The 19,383-nt window shown below is 38.5% G+C and overlaps 1 protein-coding gene across 2 annotated transcripts in view; it reads left to right on the top strand.

Moving 5' to 3' along the window:
* eEF1beta (elongation factor 1-beta) overlaps window positions 1-19,383 on the top strand; it is a 150,902-nt gene that overhangs the window by 103,949 nt on the left and 27,570 nt on the right. For both annotated transcript variants that reach the window (XM_090402288.1, XM_090402289.1), the window contains one exon: window positions 17,159-17,284. In XM_090402288.1, coding sequence (XP_090258414.1) covers window positions 17,159-17,284 — 126 coding nt within the window. The remainder of the gene's footprint in view (window positions 1-17,158; window positions 17,285-19,383) is intronic.

The following is a 19,383-nucleotide window of genomic DNA, read 5'->3' as shown; positions in this document are numbered from 1 at the left end:
AGTTATGTATGACCAACGTATAAGCCTTGCTACTAGAAGCATGTCTAAATGACCTAGTTCTTATTGCCATTTTTTTCTCACATTAACTGTTATTCTGAAAAAGTGCTTCAAACTAAATAACTTCTAAATGCAAACATGTCACACCCAATCAAAACCAAACCAGGCTAAAATTATGCTAAAGTTATATCGTTCACCTAAATGTGTTGTTTCTAAGACCATATACATCACAGGAGACTGAACTGTTCACCCTCTACTTGCAAAAATTATATATGAACAAGGAAAATCAGTCCCCAGCATAGCAAAGAGTTCACTACTTGTCTCCTCTGACTTTTCACCAGAAACTCTTCAGTAGCCTGAATACAAATATATCTGTTGGTTCAAATATTTTGCCAGTCCCAACTGTAATCTTGCATTAACATCCATCCAGTATTTTCTATACAAACAGTTATTCTTACCTGACATCTTTCCACCTACCAGGAAGAAAGCCTATACTTTACCCATCTCAAAAGGGTTGGTTTAGGTTAAAGTCAGCCATCAACAAAGGATCTTTCATGCCTTAATAATTTACTAGCTTTTTATAATAGAATAAGAGCTGAGTTGGATAAAGGAAATGGCTACAATAATTTTGCCAGTTTTTGCAAAGGCATTTGACAGAATACCAAATGGAACTCTGTTACACAAATTAGAACAAATAGGGATGGATATGACACTGGTTAAGTAGATAAGAGGGTGGCTGCTGAACAAATCAAGATCAAAAGTAGTATATGGAGCAGCAGAATTGAGGTGAACATCGGAGACTAGTGGTGTGCCTCAAGGTTCAGTGCTGGGACCATTGCTGTTTAATTTGTATTTATAATGCTGATGATGCAAAATTGGGTAGAGTAATAGTTAAGGCAAGAGAGCTTGCAGGACGATTTAAATAGGCTGTCAGTATGGGCAAAAGATAATGGGTGTCAGTTTAATGTAGAAAAATTTGTCACATGGATGACACTTTACTCCAGTAAATAGATGAAGCTAGAGATTTAGTGGTGGTAGACAGAGAGTTAAAGTGATTAATGGAGAAAGTGTAGTAGCACAGCACATGTTGGTTGTGGTAGACTGTGATATAAAAGAAGAATAGACGGAAGTAGTGGGTACAGAGGAGAATAAAGTGGTGGAAATTGGAAGAGGAAGGACCAAGGAATAAGTTTAAAGAAGAGGTATTGAAAGAAATGAAGTTACCAGAAGATGTGGAAGAATGGTGGGACGTTAATAGTCGGAATATTAGAAAAATTGGAGAAGAGGTGCTTGGTATAACATCAGGAAAGGGACCACCTTGAGGATAAGGAGGCATGGTGGTGGAATGAGGAGGTGCAGTTGGAAATCAAGGAAAAGAAAGAGGCAAAGAAAAAATGGGACATGACTGGAACTAGAGCCGACAAGGAGACATATAGATTAGCAAAGAAAAATGCAAAGAGAGCTGTGGCAAGGGCGAAAGCGAGGACAGTTGATGAGGTTTATGAAGAACTGGAGAGAAACGATGGAGCGAAAGCCAGAGATAAAGCCTTGCAAGACATCAGTCAAGCAGATAAAGGATGCCTCAGGAGTGGTATTACAAGACGAGGACAAAATCAGAGGAAGATGGAAAGAATATTTCCGAAAACTACTAAATGAGGAGAATCCAAGAGAGAGGTGCGAGGATGGAGAGGTAAATGAGAGACCGGTGCAAAACATAAGTAGAGAGGAAGTGGTTTGGGTACTGAGAAAAATGAAGAATGGAAAGGCTGTGGGAGCAGACCAGATACCTGGGGAAGTATGGAAAAGTTTGGGCAGTGAGGGTGTGGATATGTTATGGGATCTGATATGTAAAATAGCCCAACAGGAAAAGATACCAGAGGAATGGAGGAAAAATATTCTCATCCCAATCTACAAAGGAAGAGGAGATGTTCAAGACTGTGGCAACTATAGAGGAATCAAGCTAATGTCACACACACATTAAAAATATGGGAAAGAGTAATTGAAGCAAGGTTACGGCAAGAAACGAAAATTGGTGAGGAGCAGTTTGGATTTATGTTAGGAAGAGGAACAACGGATGCAGTATTTGCGCTAAGGCGATTGGTGGAGAAATAAAGAGAGATGCAAGTGGATCTGCACATGGTGTTTATAGATCTGGAAAAGGCATACGACAGAGTGGCCAGGCAGGAGGTATGGAGGTGTATGAGGAAGAAGGGGATGTCGGAGAAGTACGTGAGGTTGGTGAAGGAGATGTATGAGGGAACAGAAACTCAGGTCAGGTCTAGTGTCGGCATGACAGAAGGGTTCCCTATTGTCTTAGGGTTACACCAAGGGTCAGCTCTGAACCCCTACCTCTTTGACCTGGTCATGGACGTACTAGTGGAGGATGTCAAGAAGGAGGCACCATGGAGCATGCTGTTTGCCGATGACATTGTTCTATGCGAATCATCCCGAGAGAAGCTTGAAAATACCCTGGAAGAGTGGAGAAAGGCATTGGAGGAGAGCAGCATGAGAATTAACTGGGTGAAGACTGAATATACGTCAACAGGGAGTGACGAGGATATCGTCATACTCCAGGGTGAAAGGCTAATTTCAGGGAAGAAATTCAAGTACCTTGGGTCGGTTGTCAAGAGGAATGGTGACCTGGATGAGGAAATACAGCACCGAATAACATGCGGTTGGATGAATTGGAGGAAGATGAGCGGGGTCCTGTGCGACAAGAGAGTGAGTTGTAAGAGGAAAGGAAAGCTCTATAAGATGGTGGTGAGGCTGGCGATGCTCCATGGTGCAGAGACGTGGCCTATAACCAAGGCACAGGAGAGGAAGATGGAGGTAGCGGAGATGTGGATGTTGAGATGGATGAGTGGAGTGACAAAGGACAGGATAAGGAATGACTACATCAGAGGGACGGTTAAGGTGGGACCAATTGGCAAGAAGATACAAGAAAGTAGGCTGAGGTGGTTTGGACATGTTGAGAGGAAGGGTGAGGAGTATGTTGGTAAACGAGTGGAGTATATGGAGTTGGAGGGAAGGAGGAAAAGAGGCAGGCCCAAGCTCAGGTGGAGGGTTAAGATGACAGAGGATCTTAGGGAGAAAGGATGGAGTCCGAAGGATGCCCTGGACCGGAGAACTTGGAAGAGGAAGGTTAAAGATTGGTGTGCCGACCTGTTTAACATGGGATAAGGCAGAGTGAAAGAAGAAGACATTGTTAAAGTTTAGAGGACATATTGCTAAGGTTGCTAAAGTAGCACATAAGATTACTTGCTATTGAAGAACATATTAACAAGTAGAGATAAGGAAGTGTTGTTCCTCTTTATAAGGCTTTGATATAAACACATCTGGATTACTCTGCTCAAGTCTGGTCCCCTGGGTTTCTTGGTGATGTGGAAGTAGTGGAGAGGATTCAGTTGTGAGTTTGGCTATAGAATGTTCCTATGAGATTAGATTGAGGGGTGTTGATTGTAGAAGTTAGTTGATAGGAGAAAAAGAGGGGATATGATAGACATTTAAGTTGCTTAAGGGAGTTTTATCAGGGCCACCCTGTGCAGTAGCATATTTTGCTGCCCCTTTTCCCTTATTTTTCGTATAGTCTCCCCATGCATAAACTTTGGGGCGGCAAAGTTAATGCCAACTTTGCCACCCCGTGCAAATGCATGTCTTGCACCGTCAGTAGAGCCGCCTCTGGGTTTTATAGGATAGATGCAGGGGAAATGTTTTAGCACTATGTTGGAGAGACCAGAACAAGGGGCCAACTCTGGAAGTTGAATAAGAATAAAGATGTGGTTAGTAGGGTTGTGACTACATTTGGAGAGTTGTGAATGAGTTGCCAGAGTGAGTCTTTTGTCTGTTAATGGGTTCAAGGAGAGGTATGATAGATTATGTGGATAGATTGGATCTCCTGCGATTAGTCTTTGGACTCCATGAAGGTGCCATATAATAATAACGCAAACCTCGCACGTCTTCTAAAAGCACACATTAGAAATGCAGATGCATATATAAAAAATACACGACACTTTATTGAAAAGCTAAGAAATATCTCCATATCAGGAACAGACATTCTAGCAAGTTTAGATGTGTTGTTATTTACGAATGTCCCAGTGAATGAAGTTATGACTCATACACAATCTGTTTCCTCAAGACATCTCCCAAATTTATAAACATTGCCTCAATTCAAATTTTTTCAAGTGAAATGAAAAGATCTACAAACAACTTTTAGACCTTGCAATGGGAAGTCTCTCCTCCATGTGTGGACTTATTCATGGAAAAGTTCGAAAATGACATGTCATTACATATGGATCCTAAACTGTCAGTGTGGTGGAGATATGTTGACGACATATTTATAATATGGAAACATAGTGAGGCAGAACTGTATGATTTTCTAACTTCCATAGACTCATTTCACCATAAGATCAAGTTCATCTTGGAGCTTGAAAATTAAGGGAAATTACCTTTTTTGGACATTAATTAAAAACAAACAGACGACATCATTGGTCTTAATGTGTACCCAAACCAACTCACACAGGCCATTACCTGCATTTCGCCTCATAACACCATATTTCACAAACATTAAGCATTATACATATGCTGATGAACAGGGCAACCTCTATCACAAGAGATGACAGTATATTAACAGGTGAATTATATTTTTATTCTTCAAACATTAACAAACAATGAACATCCAAAAAAAAATAAATAAAAAGAATACTTTTCTCCAACCCTCTCCACTGCAAATCCAGAAAACTCATCAGAAGACTTCTATTTCCATTCATTTTGCTGGCACACCCTGAAATTTACAACATTCCTTGTTCTTACGTATGATGTAATTCTTGTTCTGAATTACATCATACGAATTTCTAGAAGTCTAGAAATAAGACAGGATCACATTGAAGACGTAAACAACAACAGAGAGAACAGTTCTGGTTTAGCTTACCATTTTTCCAACACTAACCACAACATTGAATGGCATAAAAATACTATGCCACACATAGATGACTACTTTTTTTTCTTTTTTTTTTTAAATAACGAAACCTGTGGGGTGTAACTGAGAGGAGACCTCCACATAGCCTTTAAAGGAATGCGGAGAACCAACCGGGGCTTCTGACGTACTGTCCAATCCTCACCTTCTCATGGTGCACCCTGTTGGGTATCTACCTGGATACTGAACAAATGAGGATGGGCTGGCAATTTGGGATTTAGCTGGTGAAATTGTATTCTTATTGGTTAAACCAAAATACAAAATGATGGTACAACATGACAAAATTTCATGCCTGCTGCGCTTTCCAGGTTACACAAGGCCCCCGTTGTTTTTGCCAGAGAAACAGGGCGAACAGCGAAAAGTCTACTTGAACAAATCTGAAAGCACACCCGCAATCAACATCACCAGAGTTAAAGACTGTTACTATCAACATAAGAAGCCTGAATGGCAAAGAAATGGAGCTAGCTGAGGAATTAGATAAGTACAGATCGACATAATAGAGGTGACTGGAACAAAAAAAAGACAAAAACTGGTGAGCTCTTTCTGAACAATAAATACAAAATGTTATATTCAAGCAATGACATTCAAGGAAAAGAAGGTGTAGCCATAGTATTCAACACTAAATACGAGTCTAATCTTCTTGAATAGCAGGCAATTTCAAGTAGAGTGATGTGAGCAAATATCAGAATGGGGAATTGGACAATGAGACTTATTTGTGCCTATGGTCCCACAGAATGTTCTCCTAAGGTAGAAGTGGAGGAATTGTTTGATGTTTTAGAAAAAGCAAGCTTACACAATGAAAAAGGAAAAGTTGGTCCTTGTTAGGGATCTAAATAGCAGAGTAGGAAATGATTGTCAGACATACAAAAATATTTTGGGAAAATGTGGAGAAAAGAGAAAGCTAATAATAATGGCAAATACCTGTTAGATTTCTGCTCAGGACATGGACTGGTTATTACTAACACCATGTTCCAACATAAAAATGTGCACAAATTCACATCTCATTGACTATGTTATTGTTCATAGTGATGTTTTCTCCCTGGTACAGGGCACCATGGTATACAGAGGATTTGAAATTGGAAGTGATCACTATTTAGTCTTGAGCAGGATAAAACTGAATTTCATGTTGAAAAGAATGACATGTAAGAAAGTTTTAAAACAAATAAAAGTTGAGCAGCTCTCAGATGTGAACTGTAGACTAAAATACACGAAGCTTATTGAAGGAAAAATGAAAGAGTTTGAGAACAGGAACCAAATCTTGTAGATTCAGTGGCAAGCCTTGAAGAAAACCCTGATTGATTCAGCCAGAGAGGCATGTGGTGAGGTTATCTGCAAGGATAGAAAAATCAAAACTCCATGGTGGGCATGAGAAGTTAAAGAGGCAGTGAAGTAAAAGAAGAAAGCATATCAAAAGTTTCTGGCAAATAAGTCAGCTTGTGCTCTCAGACAATACAGAGACAAATGTAAGAAAGCTAAACACTGTGTAAAACTAGCTAAACAAAAGTTATGGGAGGATTTTGTCAAGAACATAGAAAATAAATATCAAGTAAGTTGCAAGATATTCTGGAGGTTGTTGAAGAAGCTTAGGAATGGAGGAAAGAGTGCTGTAAAAGGAGTTAGAGATGATAAAGGTGACATGAAGACGGGAGGAAAAGATATCCTTGAAGTATGGAATAATTACTTCGAAAAACTGCTAAATGAAACCAAACAGTGATAGCAAAGTGGTAAAAAAAAACACTCAACAGGCATACAGTCAGGAATACGTATCCATACTTGAAGTAGAAAAAGCCATCAAAGACTAGAAATGTGGAAAGGCAGCAGGAGTAGATATTTGACTAGAAATGCTAAAATATGGTGGTATAAAAGTCTTCTAGTGGCTGCACTGCATAGTTCAAAAGGCCTGGACACAGTTGACGAATTCCTGATGATTGGAGTAGAGCTCTCATAGTACCCACATATAAAAAGGGAAATAAAACTGAATGTGAGAATTAGAGGTATTTCCCTACTGAGTGTTCCTAGCAAGATTTATGCAAGTATTCTTGAGAAACGGCTGAGAAGAATTGTGGAAGAAAAGCTTGGTGGAAAAAAAAGCAGGATTGAGGCCAAATAGAGGCTGTCAGGATCAGATCTTCACTTTATGACAAATAATTGAGAAAGAATGGGAATATAACAAAGATCTATATTTAAGTTTTGTTGATCTGGAAATAGCATATGATAAGGTGCCAAGAGAGAAGCTATGCAATACGCTACAGTTATATGGTGTCGATGGTTGATTATATCAAGCAATACTCAGTCTTTATTTGAGTTGTAAGTCAGCAGTTAGAATTGAAGAAAGTACAGGAAGATGATGTAACGTTAATCTGGTGTGAGACAAGGATGTACATTATCCCCTCTGTTATTCATTATCTATATGGATCACATTATGAAGACAGGTGGTATGAAATATGATATCAGAATTGGAGATGTTAATGTCAGCTCTTTGCTTTATGCAGACAATATTATCTTCTTCTTCTTCTTCTTCTACGCGTTATTCCCGCTTCCTATGCAGGGTCCGCGTGTTACTTTTAGATGCGACTTCTTGTTAGTACTACTCCCAACCGACCCGTCGCCTGGTCTGCCGCTGGGGGGGGGGGGAGAGAAATATTTTTGACTGTAGAGGCGTATGTTCACGCGGCCGGTTTGCCTGTTTGCGAGATGAAAAACGCCAGATAAACTGGTGGAAAAAACCCTACTGACCACGTCCAAGACCGGCTAACTTGGCTATGCCCGAGGAAGATCCTCAAATTCCTCACGTCTACAACGGGAATCAAACCTGGGACACACCTTCCCCAGGCATATGGTTGCGAAGCGCAAAGCCACTAGGCTAACCGTGTGGTCTGTGCAGACGATATTATACTTCTAAATAAATCCACCACAAGTTTGCAAGATTCCTTGACTAAATTGAATAGCTGTTGTAATAGATGTGGTATGAAGGTCAACAATAAAAAGACAAAGACAATGAAAATAGGTAGAATTGTTGAAAATATCAACTGTGTTGTGAACGGAGAACCTGTGGAACAAGTAAAACTTTTCAGCTACTTAGTCACGGTGTTTAGTGAAGATGATAAATTAAATATGGAAATAGACAAACAGAATCAACAAAGCTGGTATGATAGGAAGTCAATTGAATAAATTCATATGGAATAAGAGAGAAATTAGTCGGAACACTAAGTTAGCTGTATACAAGACACTGTTCAAATGACTTTTAACTTATGGATCTGAGAGCAGGGTCAGAAGTAAAACACTTGACCAAAGACTAGAGACTGCAGATATCAGAGTCCTGAGAAAGATTAGAGGCATGAGCAGATGGCATCAATTGCAATATCATATTATAAATGAGGATATTATTACTACTATGGGCTACTCCATGGAGTCCTTAGACTCATCGAGGGAGGCCCTAAACATCATGTTCACACAACTGTTCAACATTCTCACAGTATCTATCATACCTTGCCTTGAACTCGTTCACTGTCATAGCACCCACAACAGTCTCTGGCAGCTTATTCCACTCATTTACCACTCTAAAAGTAAAGAACCCAGCTCTAACACCCCTGCTAACCATGCTCTTGCCCAGCTTCCATGGGTGTCCCCTAGTTCTCCCACCACCAGTCCTGACCTCAAAAATATCCTCTGAATTAATCCTATAGAATCCTTTTAGCAATTTGAATGTCTCAATCATATCTCCCCTTTTCCGCCTATCAACTAGTTTCTGCAACCCACAAATCTTCAACCTGTTCTCCTATGATTCATTCCATAGACCTGTTATCATCTTAGTCACTCGCCTCTGGATCCTCTCCACCTCCTCCCCATCAAGAAGGAACCGAGGTGACCAAATCTGGGCACAGTAGTCGAGATGAGGTCTTATCAGGGCTCGGTACAGAGGTACAATAACTTGCTTGTCTCTGCTCATCAAGGTATTTTTCAACAACCAAGTGAGTTGATGAGCTGATTTAGCTACTTTCGCAATGTGCCCCCTAAACTTCATCTCCCTATCCACCAATGTGGTATACTGCTGCTAATCTTTTCATTCCGAAATGCATAACCTTACATTTTGTTACATTAAATTGACATCCATTCTCCTTAGTCCAGAACTCCAATCGATCTAAGTCATCTTGCAAGACTTTGACATCTTCTGCATTCACTATCGCCCTACCCAACTTTGCATCATCAGCGAACAAATGAACTGTCCCACTTAGACCCTTCCCTATATCGTTAATGAACAGATTAAACAGCAGTGGTCCAAGAACAGAACCCTGTGGCACACCACTAGTCACAGGCCGTCTTTTGGACTCTACTCCTGAATAAACTACTCTTTGATATCTCTCCATCAACCACCCAGCTATCCATCTCACCAACCCTATATCCATTCCCATATGTTGTAGTTTACGGATTAGAATTCCATGTGGTATCCTGTCAAATGCCTTTACCAGGTCCAGCAGTATCACTGTAAATCCATTTCCCATATCCAGTTCAGCTGTCACCTTGTTATAAAACTTGAGCAAGTTACTGAGGCATGATCTACCCTTCACAGAGCCATGCTGTCCTCTGTACAGTATCTCATTTTCATCAATCCATTCCTGTATTTTTCCCTTGACAACGACTCCTAATATGCTGATCATTTGGTAATTTGCAACCATAGTCTTGGATCCTCCTTTATGCAGTGAAACTATTTTCCCCTCTTTCCACGCCTTCGGGACTAAGCCAGACCCGAGACTCAGATTAAACAACATGGTCAAGGGCACTGATAATTCCTTAGCCGCTTCATGCAAGACCCATGCCGGTATACCATCCAATCCCACAGATGTATTCACATTAAGGTTCTGTAATAGACTATTCACCTCCACTTCCTTCATCACAATTCCCGTATAAACTAATGGTTCCTTCATTTTTTCAACGTCACCACCTGAATGATATACTTTTGCAAAGTGCGCGATCAGTAACTCCACTATATCGACTGGTTCAGTGAACTCTTTACCATCGTCATTCCTTAAAATCATTTTGCCATGTACAGTTTTTTTCTTGCTTGCAGCATATTGAAAGAACTGTTTGGGATTCTCTTTTGCTTGCATAGCTAGTTTCCTTTCATAATCGGCTTTTGCTGTTTTTACCACACTCGTTACCCTTTTGGCCTGCAATTTATACCGTTCGTGTGCCTGCAGGTCACCCCTTTCTTTAAATTCCCTCCATAGTTGTTTCTTTTTTTGCAGCTCAAGCTTAATGGTGTTATTCATCCATTTAACCCCCACTTATTTCACTATTTGGACCTTAGGTATACAATCAGCCATAACCTCCTGTAAATGCTCTTTGACCACTTCCCATGCTCTATCGACGTCCAGCCTTTGCAGTTGTACATGCCATGGCACTGATCCAAGCAATCTCCTAAGCTTGTCATAGTTGCCAGCACGGTAATTCCACATATACCCTGTCTTAATCACAAATTGCACACCTTTAGCCACCTCCCAGGTCAAGACCTTATGATCACTCTCACCAATAGGTGGCAACATGGTCATATTCATTATAGTCAAATTTTGAGATGCAATTACCAGGTCAAGCACTCTCACACCCCTAGTATTTTCAATTACATGCTGTTTCAGATAGTTATCCCTTAATAATTGAATAAAATCCATTTCCTTCCTCACATGTGTCCTCTCCTCCTTCCAATCAATGTTACCATAGTTGAAATCCCCCATAATAATTACCCTCCTTCCACTCATTTCATCAATTTGTTTATGCATACCATCTCCACCATCTATTCCATCACCTGGTCTATAGCAGCACCCAACTGTATATTTTATTCTGCCAGTGTCAATCTCACACCAAATAGTCTCAAATGAGCTCCTTTCACTCCTCAGCTATCATCAATAACACCCCTCCCCCAATTTTATTCTCTCTGTCCCTCCTAAACATACTATAACCTACACATTCTATCCCACTAACTATATCATCTTCCGTCAGCCATGTTTCACTAATGCCAATCAAGGCCAAAAATTCTTCCTTCTTGTTCCTAATACTCCTGGCATTAGTATACATGAATTGCAGTGTTCCCTTTGTCCCACCCCTATCTTGACGCGTTATTCTAAATGTCCCATTTCCATTTTTTGTCCTTAGAGCGGGCTCAGGTACGTTATATACATTTTTACAATCAACTGTCTCACTGATGTCTGGATATCCACTCCCCCCCCCCCCCTCCTTGGTAGTTCTAGTTTCCCTGGTTCTGCACATCCATTTTCACTTCATTCAGCAACACTTTTTCCAGTCTCTGCACACCAAGTCCATTCAAATGCAGGCCATCCATCTTTCGCCCATCAAACTCATTCCACACGTCCACGAATTCCACACCATACCGTCCGCATAACCTGCGCATAATGTCATTTGCGATTATGGCCCTCCTTCTAAACTTCTCTCTGTCATACCGCAGTAATAGACTCACCATTCTAACTCTGTCACTCTTTTCTTTTGCTACCTATATTAGGAAAGAACTTGACATTGTCAGCACCTGGGAATGTGTTAGCAAAGCTGATCTCAGGTTGTATGGTCACTTAAACAGAATGAGCGAGGAAAGATCAGCAAACAAGTGTTCTCTGCTAGGTTTGCAGGAAAACGACCCATAGGAAGACCAAGATATAGGTGGATTGATACTGTACAAAGTGCCTTAGACGATAGAAATATAAGATCTGATAATGTTGGAATCTTGACAAGTAACAGAGTGAATTGGAGGAAAATTGTAGATAGGAAGTTAGTAATGATGTAAATTTTTCATGTAGTACTATCATATCCTGTACACCCCTTGAGGGCACATGACAGGAATTGGTCAATGATGAACCTGTGGTGAATTCATCACTAAAAAACACACGTACTAACCACAGTAATGACTATTTAATTCATAAATATTTCATCCCAAGTATCTTGAAACATCATCAGTACAGTAGTTCAAACAATACTAGGAATAACATACAGTTAGGGTTTCATGATTACAATCGAATCTGAATATGCGTGCAGTAACATGTTATAGGTGTAAATTAAATATAACTGGGGAAAAAGTAAAAAAAAAAATATATATATATATATATACACACACAAACACACGCACTTGGAGGACTCTGACGCCTACCGCACCCAACCCCCCCCCATGTTCCAGACTGGTTGGCTGGTTCTCCTTGAATTCTGATGACTCGAATTTTGAAGACTCGACGCTCAGGGTAACCCCTGAGTGTCAAGTCTTGAAAAGGAGGGAGTGCCTCTGGTGTCTATGGCGCCCAACCCCTGTGTTCCAGACTGGTAGGCCAATTCTCCTTGAATTTTGAAGACTTGACACTCAGGGTAGCCCCTGAGTTTCAAATAACTTGTCAAAAACATTTTAAATCTTCTGAATCGATCAAAAAAGATCACTAACAAATTAACAATGGAAAAATGGATAGTCAATTTATCTAACCGTCCACTAACAACAGACGAATTAAATGTTCTAGCAAGAGATCATAAATTTGTGAATTCACGTAAATGTTTCGCATATCTAGATTTCATACATAACATAGAGAGAAACATCTGCCCTCTTTCCAGTACAGCCAACAGACTTCATTTTGAGGTAGCAAAAGTAATCTACGATGCCAAACCTTCAGACTTAAATATATCCCACCATCAAAATTGAAAGCTCTTACATCCTTAAAATGCAATAAAAAATATAATCTTTACTAGAGCTGACAAAGGGAATAACACTGTGGTTCTTGATACCAATTCGTATGACCGAAAAATGAATTTATTACTCCGAGATTCTAATACTTGCGCCAAAATGGATTATGATCCTACAAATGTAAACTCAGGAAATTAAACAAGTTACTTGATGAAACCTCCTCCTTAGTTGAAGAAACAATTAAAAAAAACTCAAGGCATACCATGCTAGACCTCTCAGAATTTATGGCTTACCTAAGCTTCATAAAATTAATGTTCCTCTCTCAGACCCGTCATAGATTCTCTTAGCAGTCCAACTTGCAAGTTATCAAGATTCTTATCTAACCTTCTCCATCCTCACATAGGCCACTTAGCCTCTTCAATCAAAAATTCCACAGAGTTTCATGAAAATAAGACATTCAACTGTTAAAAACAGATTTGTTAATTAGCTTCGACATTGTCTTCCTCTTCATGAACACTCCCCACAAAGAAACAGTAGAATTATTAATTCAAAATTTCCTTCTGATATAGTTGAATTATTCAAATTTGTTATTACATCTGGTTACTTCACTTGGAAAGGTCAGACTGACACACAAGAAGAAGGAACAGCAATGGGATCTCCTTTATCACCAAACTTAGCAAACCTGTTTCTGGAACACCTTGAAGAAAGAAAAATATTCACTTTTGAACCCAAATCAAAAATTTGGTTACGATATGTCGACGGCATATTTGCAGTCTGGGATCATCCCGAACAGGAATTACAACTGTTTCTAGATAAAATAAATCACCTTCACCCTGGCATCATTTACGCTAGAAAAAGAATCCCCACAGGGTATCTCCTTTCTGGATTTACACATATCATTAAATCACTAGTTTCCAGAGCACACAAATTCTGCTCCTCTGAAGATTCTCTAAACCAAGAACTAGAAATAATCAAAAATACAGCTATACTAAATGGATATAATCTTAAAACAACTCAAAAAGTCATCAGTCACCTTCCCACACATCAACCCAGACAAGAAGAAGTTGATAGGATTCCTATACCTTACGTTAAAGGCATCTCCGAACGTCTCTCAAAAATTATGAAGAAATACAATTCTGCCGCTACTTACAAACCTGTCAACTAAATCTATAACTTGTTACCTCCTCCTAAGGACAAACTCTCACCTCTGATGTTACCTGGCATTTATGAGATCCATGCTCCTGCAAGTGTCTTACTTTGAGACAGGTAGGTCTATTCAGAAATGCATCTTGGACCATCAAGACCACATTCGTCTTTTCAAACCATAGAAATCTGGTCTCTCCCAACTAGGAGTTGAAAATCCAGACAATGGGATCCATTGGGAGGAGTCGAAACTTTTACACAGATCTTTATATAAATATGAACGTTTATATAAAGAGCTGAAACCCTACTACACAGACCAAATTTAAACCGCAACGATGTTCTTACTATTCCTAAAGTATGGGAAAATTGTGTAAAATAATCTTTATATATATATATATATATATATTATTATTATTTATTTTTTATTTATTTTTTTTTGTTGTTATATTTAATTTATTTCTATAACACGCTACTGCATGCATATTGAGATTCGATTGTAATCATGCACCCTAACTGTATGTTATTCCTGGTATTGTTTGAACTACTGTACTGATGATGTCCCAAGATACTTGGGATGAAATATTTACGAATTAAATATCCGCTCACTAGGCACCCTGTGCCTAGTGAGCGGATAACAAGGGATGCTCCTTTGTGATATCTGGCAATCATTCGTAAGATCTCTCAACACATCAGAGTTTAACTTTGCAGCCGATTATAGGACGCACTTGCTTAACAATAACTGAACAAGTGATAGCATCCATGCTCTACGTGTTTGTATTTCCTATGAATTTGATAATTTTTATCTTTCAGTTATGTATTGATTCGTAACCTAAGCTCGTTTTGTTTTGAGCTGTTATATGTATATTTATCTAACCCAGAAAAAGCCACCAGTTAACCTAGGTTAATAGTTGTATCAAATTTCTGACCTATTAAAACTCAATTTTTCTGTCATTATTTAATAATACTTATTAGGTGGCAGTACTTTCCTGATGTACTAGATCTCTGTTTGTAGGAACTGGTTACTTTGGTTTGCCTGTGTGTGTGGTGCAGGTATATGTTGTCATCACCACCCTGTCAGTTCAAATGAGTTCAACGTAGACCATATTATAACAGATGTTATAATATTCTACTTTGCAGAAAATGAAATAATCTTTTTTATATTCTACCAGTGGTGGCGGATCGGAGTGAGAGAGACGGTGATTTTCCCTCCCTCAGTAGAATTCTAGAATCCTGTCAGTTAAATGCTTTTACAGATGGTGTTATCTTCTGGAGATGCAGATTCTAACTCTTAAACTCAAATTTAGCTTTACTTGCACATTAGCTATCTAAATTTCTACAAAGGATATGATAACATGAAACTTTACAGACTGCTTCACAGCATAGTCTGAAGGATGATGCAAATGTGCCCTGTCCCCTTTGGTTGGAGAGACTTGGATTTGATTCTAGAATTGCTTGCATAGTGTTATGTCGTTGCTTTCTCTATATTATACTTTATTCTATCTCTAATTAGCCCGCTATCTAATCTACTGTTGTGCCTCTTAAATATTAATTCAGTACTATTTCCTTTTCGGATACTGGCAAAATTTATTTTTATGCTGCACCAGCCAATATCCTATAGCAGAAGAGACTCTTGTTCAGGGAAACAATTCTAAATTCAGAAGGGATGCACACAATAATTAATCTTACGCTAGCGCAGAGCAGATTCAGTTAGCAGTCGTGACCTGAATCTCAATATCTAAATTCCTTCCTGCCAAAAAGGTTCTATTTCATAAGTAGTGGCTTGAATTTGTAATCAGGCATAAACTCGGGTATAAGGTACGAAACATATTTATTGGAAAAGCACAAAAAATTTACAGTTAAGAAAATTCAAATATTCAATAGAACAAAACTCACACTAAGTTAAGGTTCGTACTAAATCACGACTATGAAGTTAAGTAAGCTAAATCTTTCAATTATGAAAAGATAATTTTCATAATAACTTTCATTAATACTCTATCAGTAGCCATCTTAATTCTAATTAAGATGGCTATTGATAGAGTATTAATGAAAGTATTAATAAATACTTTCATTAATACTCTATATTCATTAATATAGAGTATTAATACTCTATACTAATATAGTATTTCATTAATACTCTATACTTTTATTAATATTAATAAATACTTGACTAATGTGCAGTATTAATAAATTAATCCTGCGCATTATTAGTCAAGCCTAGTCATTCTCACTCAAAATACTGCCTATCAACAATTCTTCTTTGTTCCATAGGGTTTAACTAATTCAATCAAATTCTCACTTAAAAGTTCTCTAGAAAGTGTCCTTAGCTTACAGTATACACAAAATTCTCTTTCTTCTAAGCGATTTTAACATAGAATAAAATTCTTTACATTACCGGGTCCTTTCTGATCGTCTTGACACTAATACATATATATTTGGGTTACCTTCCTGTATGGTTATCGGCTGGTGATGCACTATGCTGTCCCTGAATCACTTCCGAACCTTGGTGTGTTTTCTACCGCTCCACAGGAAACTCCCTCCATTCTCTGCGATGAGACTTTTTATGAAGGCTCAATTCTGCATAAGCCATCATATCACGGTCAGCTTCGCTTGGAAATCTTCAAGCATTCTCAGGAATAGGCCTCATTGTTCGACATCATTGTAGTCGATCCACCGCTCTCTCATGAATCACCCGACAAACCTCCCAAAGCTGGAATCCAGGAACCAGAGAATGAAAAAGCCCCGTAATATGGCATGCATCGTCCTTTATTCACCCTTTCTTGCGCCCTCTATTCGATGTGTCCTTTATCGCACGAACCTCACAGTTGGGTGATCCCACACTCTCCCTAATCTGTTAGGTTACCGTATTCCAGGTTGTCGCTCTGACATCACTTTCAGCATAGGTACAGCCTCTGGCACTATGCTCAACTCAGACAGATTACATACAATTATTCTGGATTACTACTTATCTGTTTTGAAATTTCATAATGTACTAGACAGCTTAATGGGATTTACAAATAATTTAACAATTTCCTTACACAATTCTCACTATTCTAACACAAAATCCTCTACTTCTGAATTCAGTTATACAGGAATAAACTTCAGTATATAACACATATAGAATACATATTATCACGACACAAGGAAATTTTCATAACTATGTGCTGATGTGCAGGTATCTCCTTAATTAGTAATATTTGGTATGTTAAATGCTGAATAAAGAATTTGCTTATAAAGTTCTCCATTCAGGATCTAAGTTTTTAAATTGAGCATAATATTTAAAAAATGCCCTATGACTAATCATTCATAGTTACATTTTTTTATATTGTCATAACACCATCTCAGTGATATTAAGTAATCTTTTTTCCTGTTTTTACATCTAGAAGCAGGAGTCATAGCTAAATCAAGTGTAGTTTTGGATGTCAAACCATGGGATGATGAAACAGATATGAAAGAAATGGAAAAATTAGTACGAAGTATTGAATGTGGTGGCCTTGTTTGGGGTGCATGTAAGTAATTGCATTTGATGCATGTGTAGAAAGATATAAATAAAATTAACCAATTCATCTATAATTAAAATCTGGATACAGTTAATTCTCTCACTTTATAGTTAAAATCAGTTGGAACCAAAGTGAATATGCTTTTCACTGTAATTAATGAAAAGTCCTAAACAAAACATCTTATCAACTGATTATATTAAAGCATATTGATATAAGATATGCTGCCTGGAAAGAAGACAGCGGACACTGTCACGGGCAAGATGCATCGTGTCATGTAGTAATTTACTTGTTTGTAGCCGGTATAAATTGTAAGAACACGATGCTCCAAAGGCAATGCAACCATGTCCAGGTGAAATGGCTGCGAGAAGGGAAATGATGGAGTTTGAAAGAAACGTGATAGGATGCCCATGTTGCAGGCATATCTGTTTGCCAAATTGTTGATAAATTAGGCCATCCCAGTAGAATGGTGATTCCATACTGAAATGGAAGCTCAGGGGTGGCTCGTGCATAGGCACTGTAGAACTGCAGCACACCCAGTTTTTCTTGATATATAAATATATTTATTAATTTATTTATATTTGCTTGTAATATTTAATTTTATCATCAATAATCCTATACAATTCTCTTATTTTGTATAAAATATAATAAAAATCCATCTTGTAGCACCAAGTGCTACAAGATGGATTTTTATCCATGGAGGGCAAAGGACGCTAGCAGCACTGTGTTTACCACAGTGTCATATTGCTATGCACGCAAGCATATGCACATCATAATAAGATGCGAGCTATTAGCATAATGCAGCACTGTCCGTCGTACAGTTCCACTGTTCTTTATATGCAGTTTGCACCAGTAGTAGAGTCTTATCATATTTACTCTGCCTCTCTTTAATTTTTGGACATTACAATTAAAGACATAGCATTTGTTAGTTTTTATTTTAGAATATTATTGGGGTTATTGACAATTATGACCTCAGAAATGCAAGAAATGTCAAGAAATAAGTTCTGTGACAGTAGTGACTGTAAGTGAACCATATGAACCATAAATTCTTCACCAGTCACACAAACATCAAGGAAAAAATTGACCTTTTCGCTCAAACCAAAACAAGAATGGATTTTATTTTTAAGTAATTTTGAATTATACCAAACTGTGTAATTTTATTGATAATAAACAATATTTTTTCATGAAACAAAACCAGAACAATATATTTTATTGGGTTGGCAAATGAGTTCGTTCCATTTATGCGTTAGTACAAGTTTACGCCGCTTCGCCTGTCACTATTGTTGTGCTACCGTGCAACACTATTGTGAAGTTGAAAGGCGGCATTTCACATAACCTTTCAGTGAATTTTCATTCGGTCTACTTCAGTTGTGTGTGTGTGTAACATATTTTTGGAAATAGAAGGAAATAGCATACATTTCCGTCATGTTTTGCTTTTTTTTATTTCAAAAAAGGCAAACAAGCTGTAGAGGCCTATAAAAAAAAAAATATGCAGCATATATAGCGATGGTACCTTTAACAGAATGCGTATGCCAAAAGTGGTTTGCCAAATTCTGTTCTGGAGATTTCGACGGCAATGATGCCACTCACGCCGGTTGCCTGACCGAGGTTAATACGAGTGTTGTGAAGGATATCATCGACAAAAATCCGTCACAAACAGTGCGGGAGATTACTGCAGTACTGAACATATCCCATACAAGCATTGAAAACCATTTGCACAAGCTGGGATATATTTCAAAATTCAATGTTTGGGTGCCGCATGAATTGACTGCTCGCACATTCATCTGTGATTTGCTGCTACGTCGCCAGGAAAACGACCCATTTTTGAAGCAGATGATTATGGGAGATGAAAAATGGGTCTTGTACGATAATGTGGAACATAAAAGATCCATGGGGGGCACAAGAGCGAACCGCTGCAAACAACCTCAAAAACAGGATTACACCCAAAGAAGATCATGCTCTCTGTGTGGTGGGATTATAAAGGTATTGTCCACTATGAGATGTTACCATCAGGTAACATCTCGTAGTTGACAATACAGTTGAAACGATTGATTCAACTGTCTATTGCTCACAGTTAATGCAACTTGCCCATGCAGTTAGCACAAAATATC

The sequence above is a fragment of the Typopeltis vanoorti genome, chromosome 13 (genome assembly GCF_054136105.1).
Source record: "Typopeltis vanoorti isolate ZY-2024b chromosome 13, IOZ_Tvanoo_1.0, whole genome shotgun sequence".
Classification (NCBI taxonomy): domain Eukaryota; kingdom Metazoa; phylum Arthropoda; class Arachnida; order Uropygi; family Thelyphonidae; genus Typopeltis; species Typopeltis vanoorti.
Note: the sequence above shows the minus strand (reverse complement) of the source record. Positions and strands in the feature narration are given on the sequence as shown.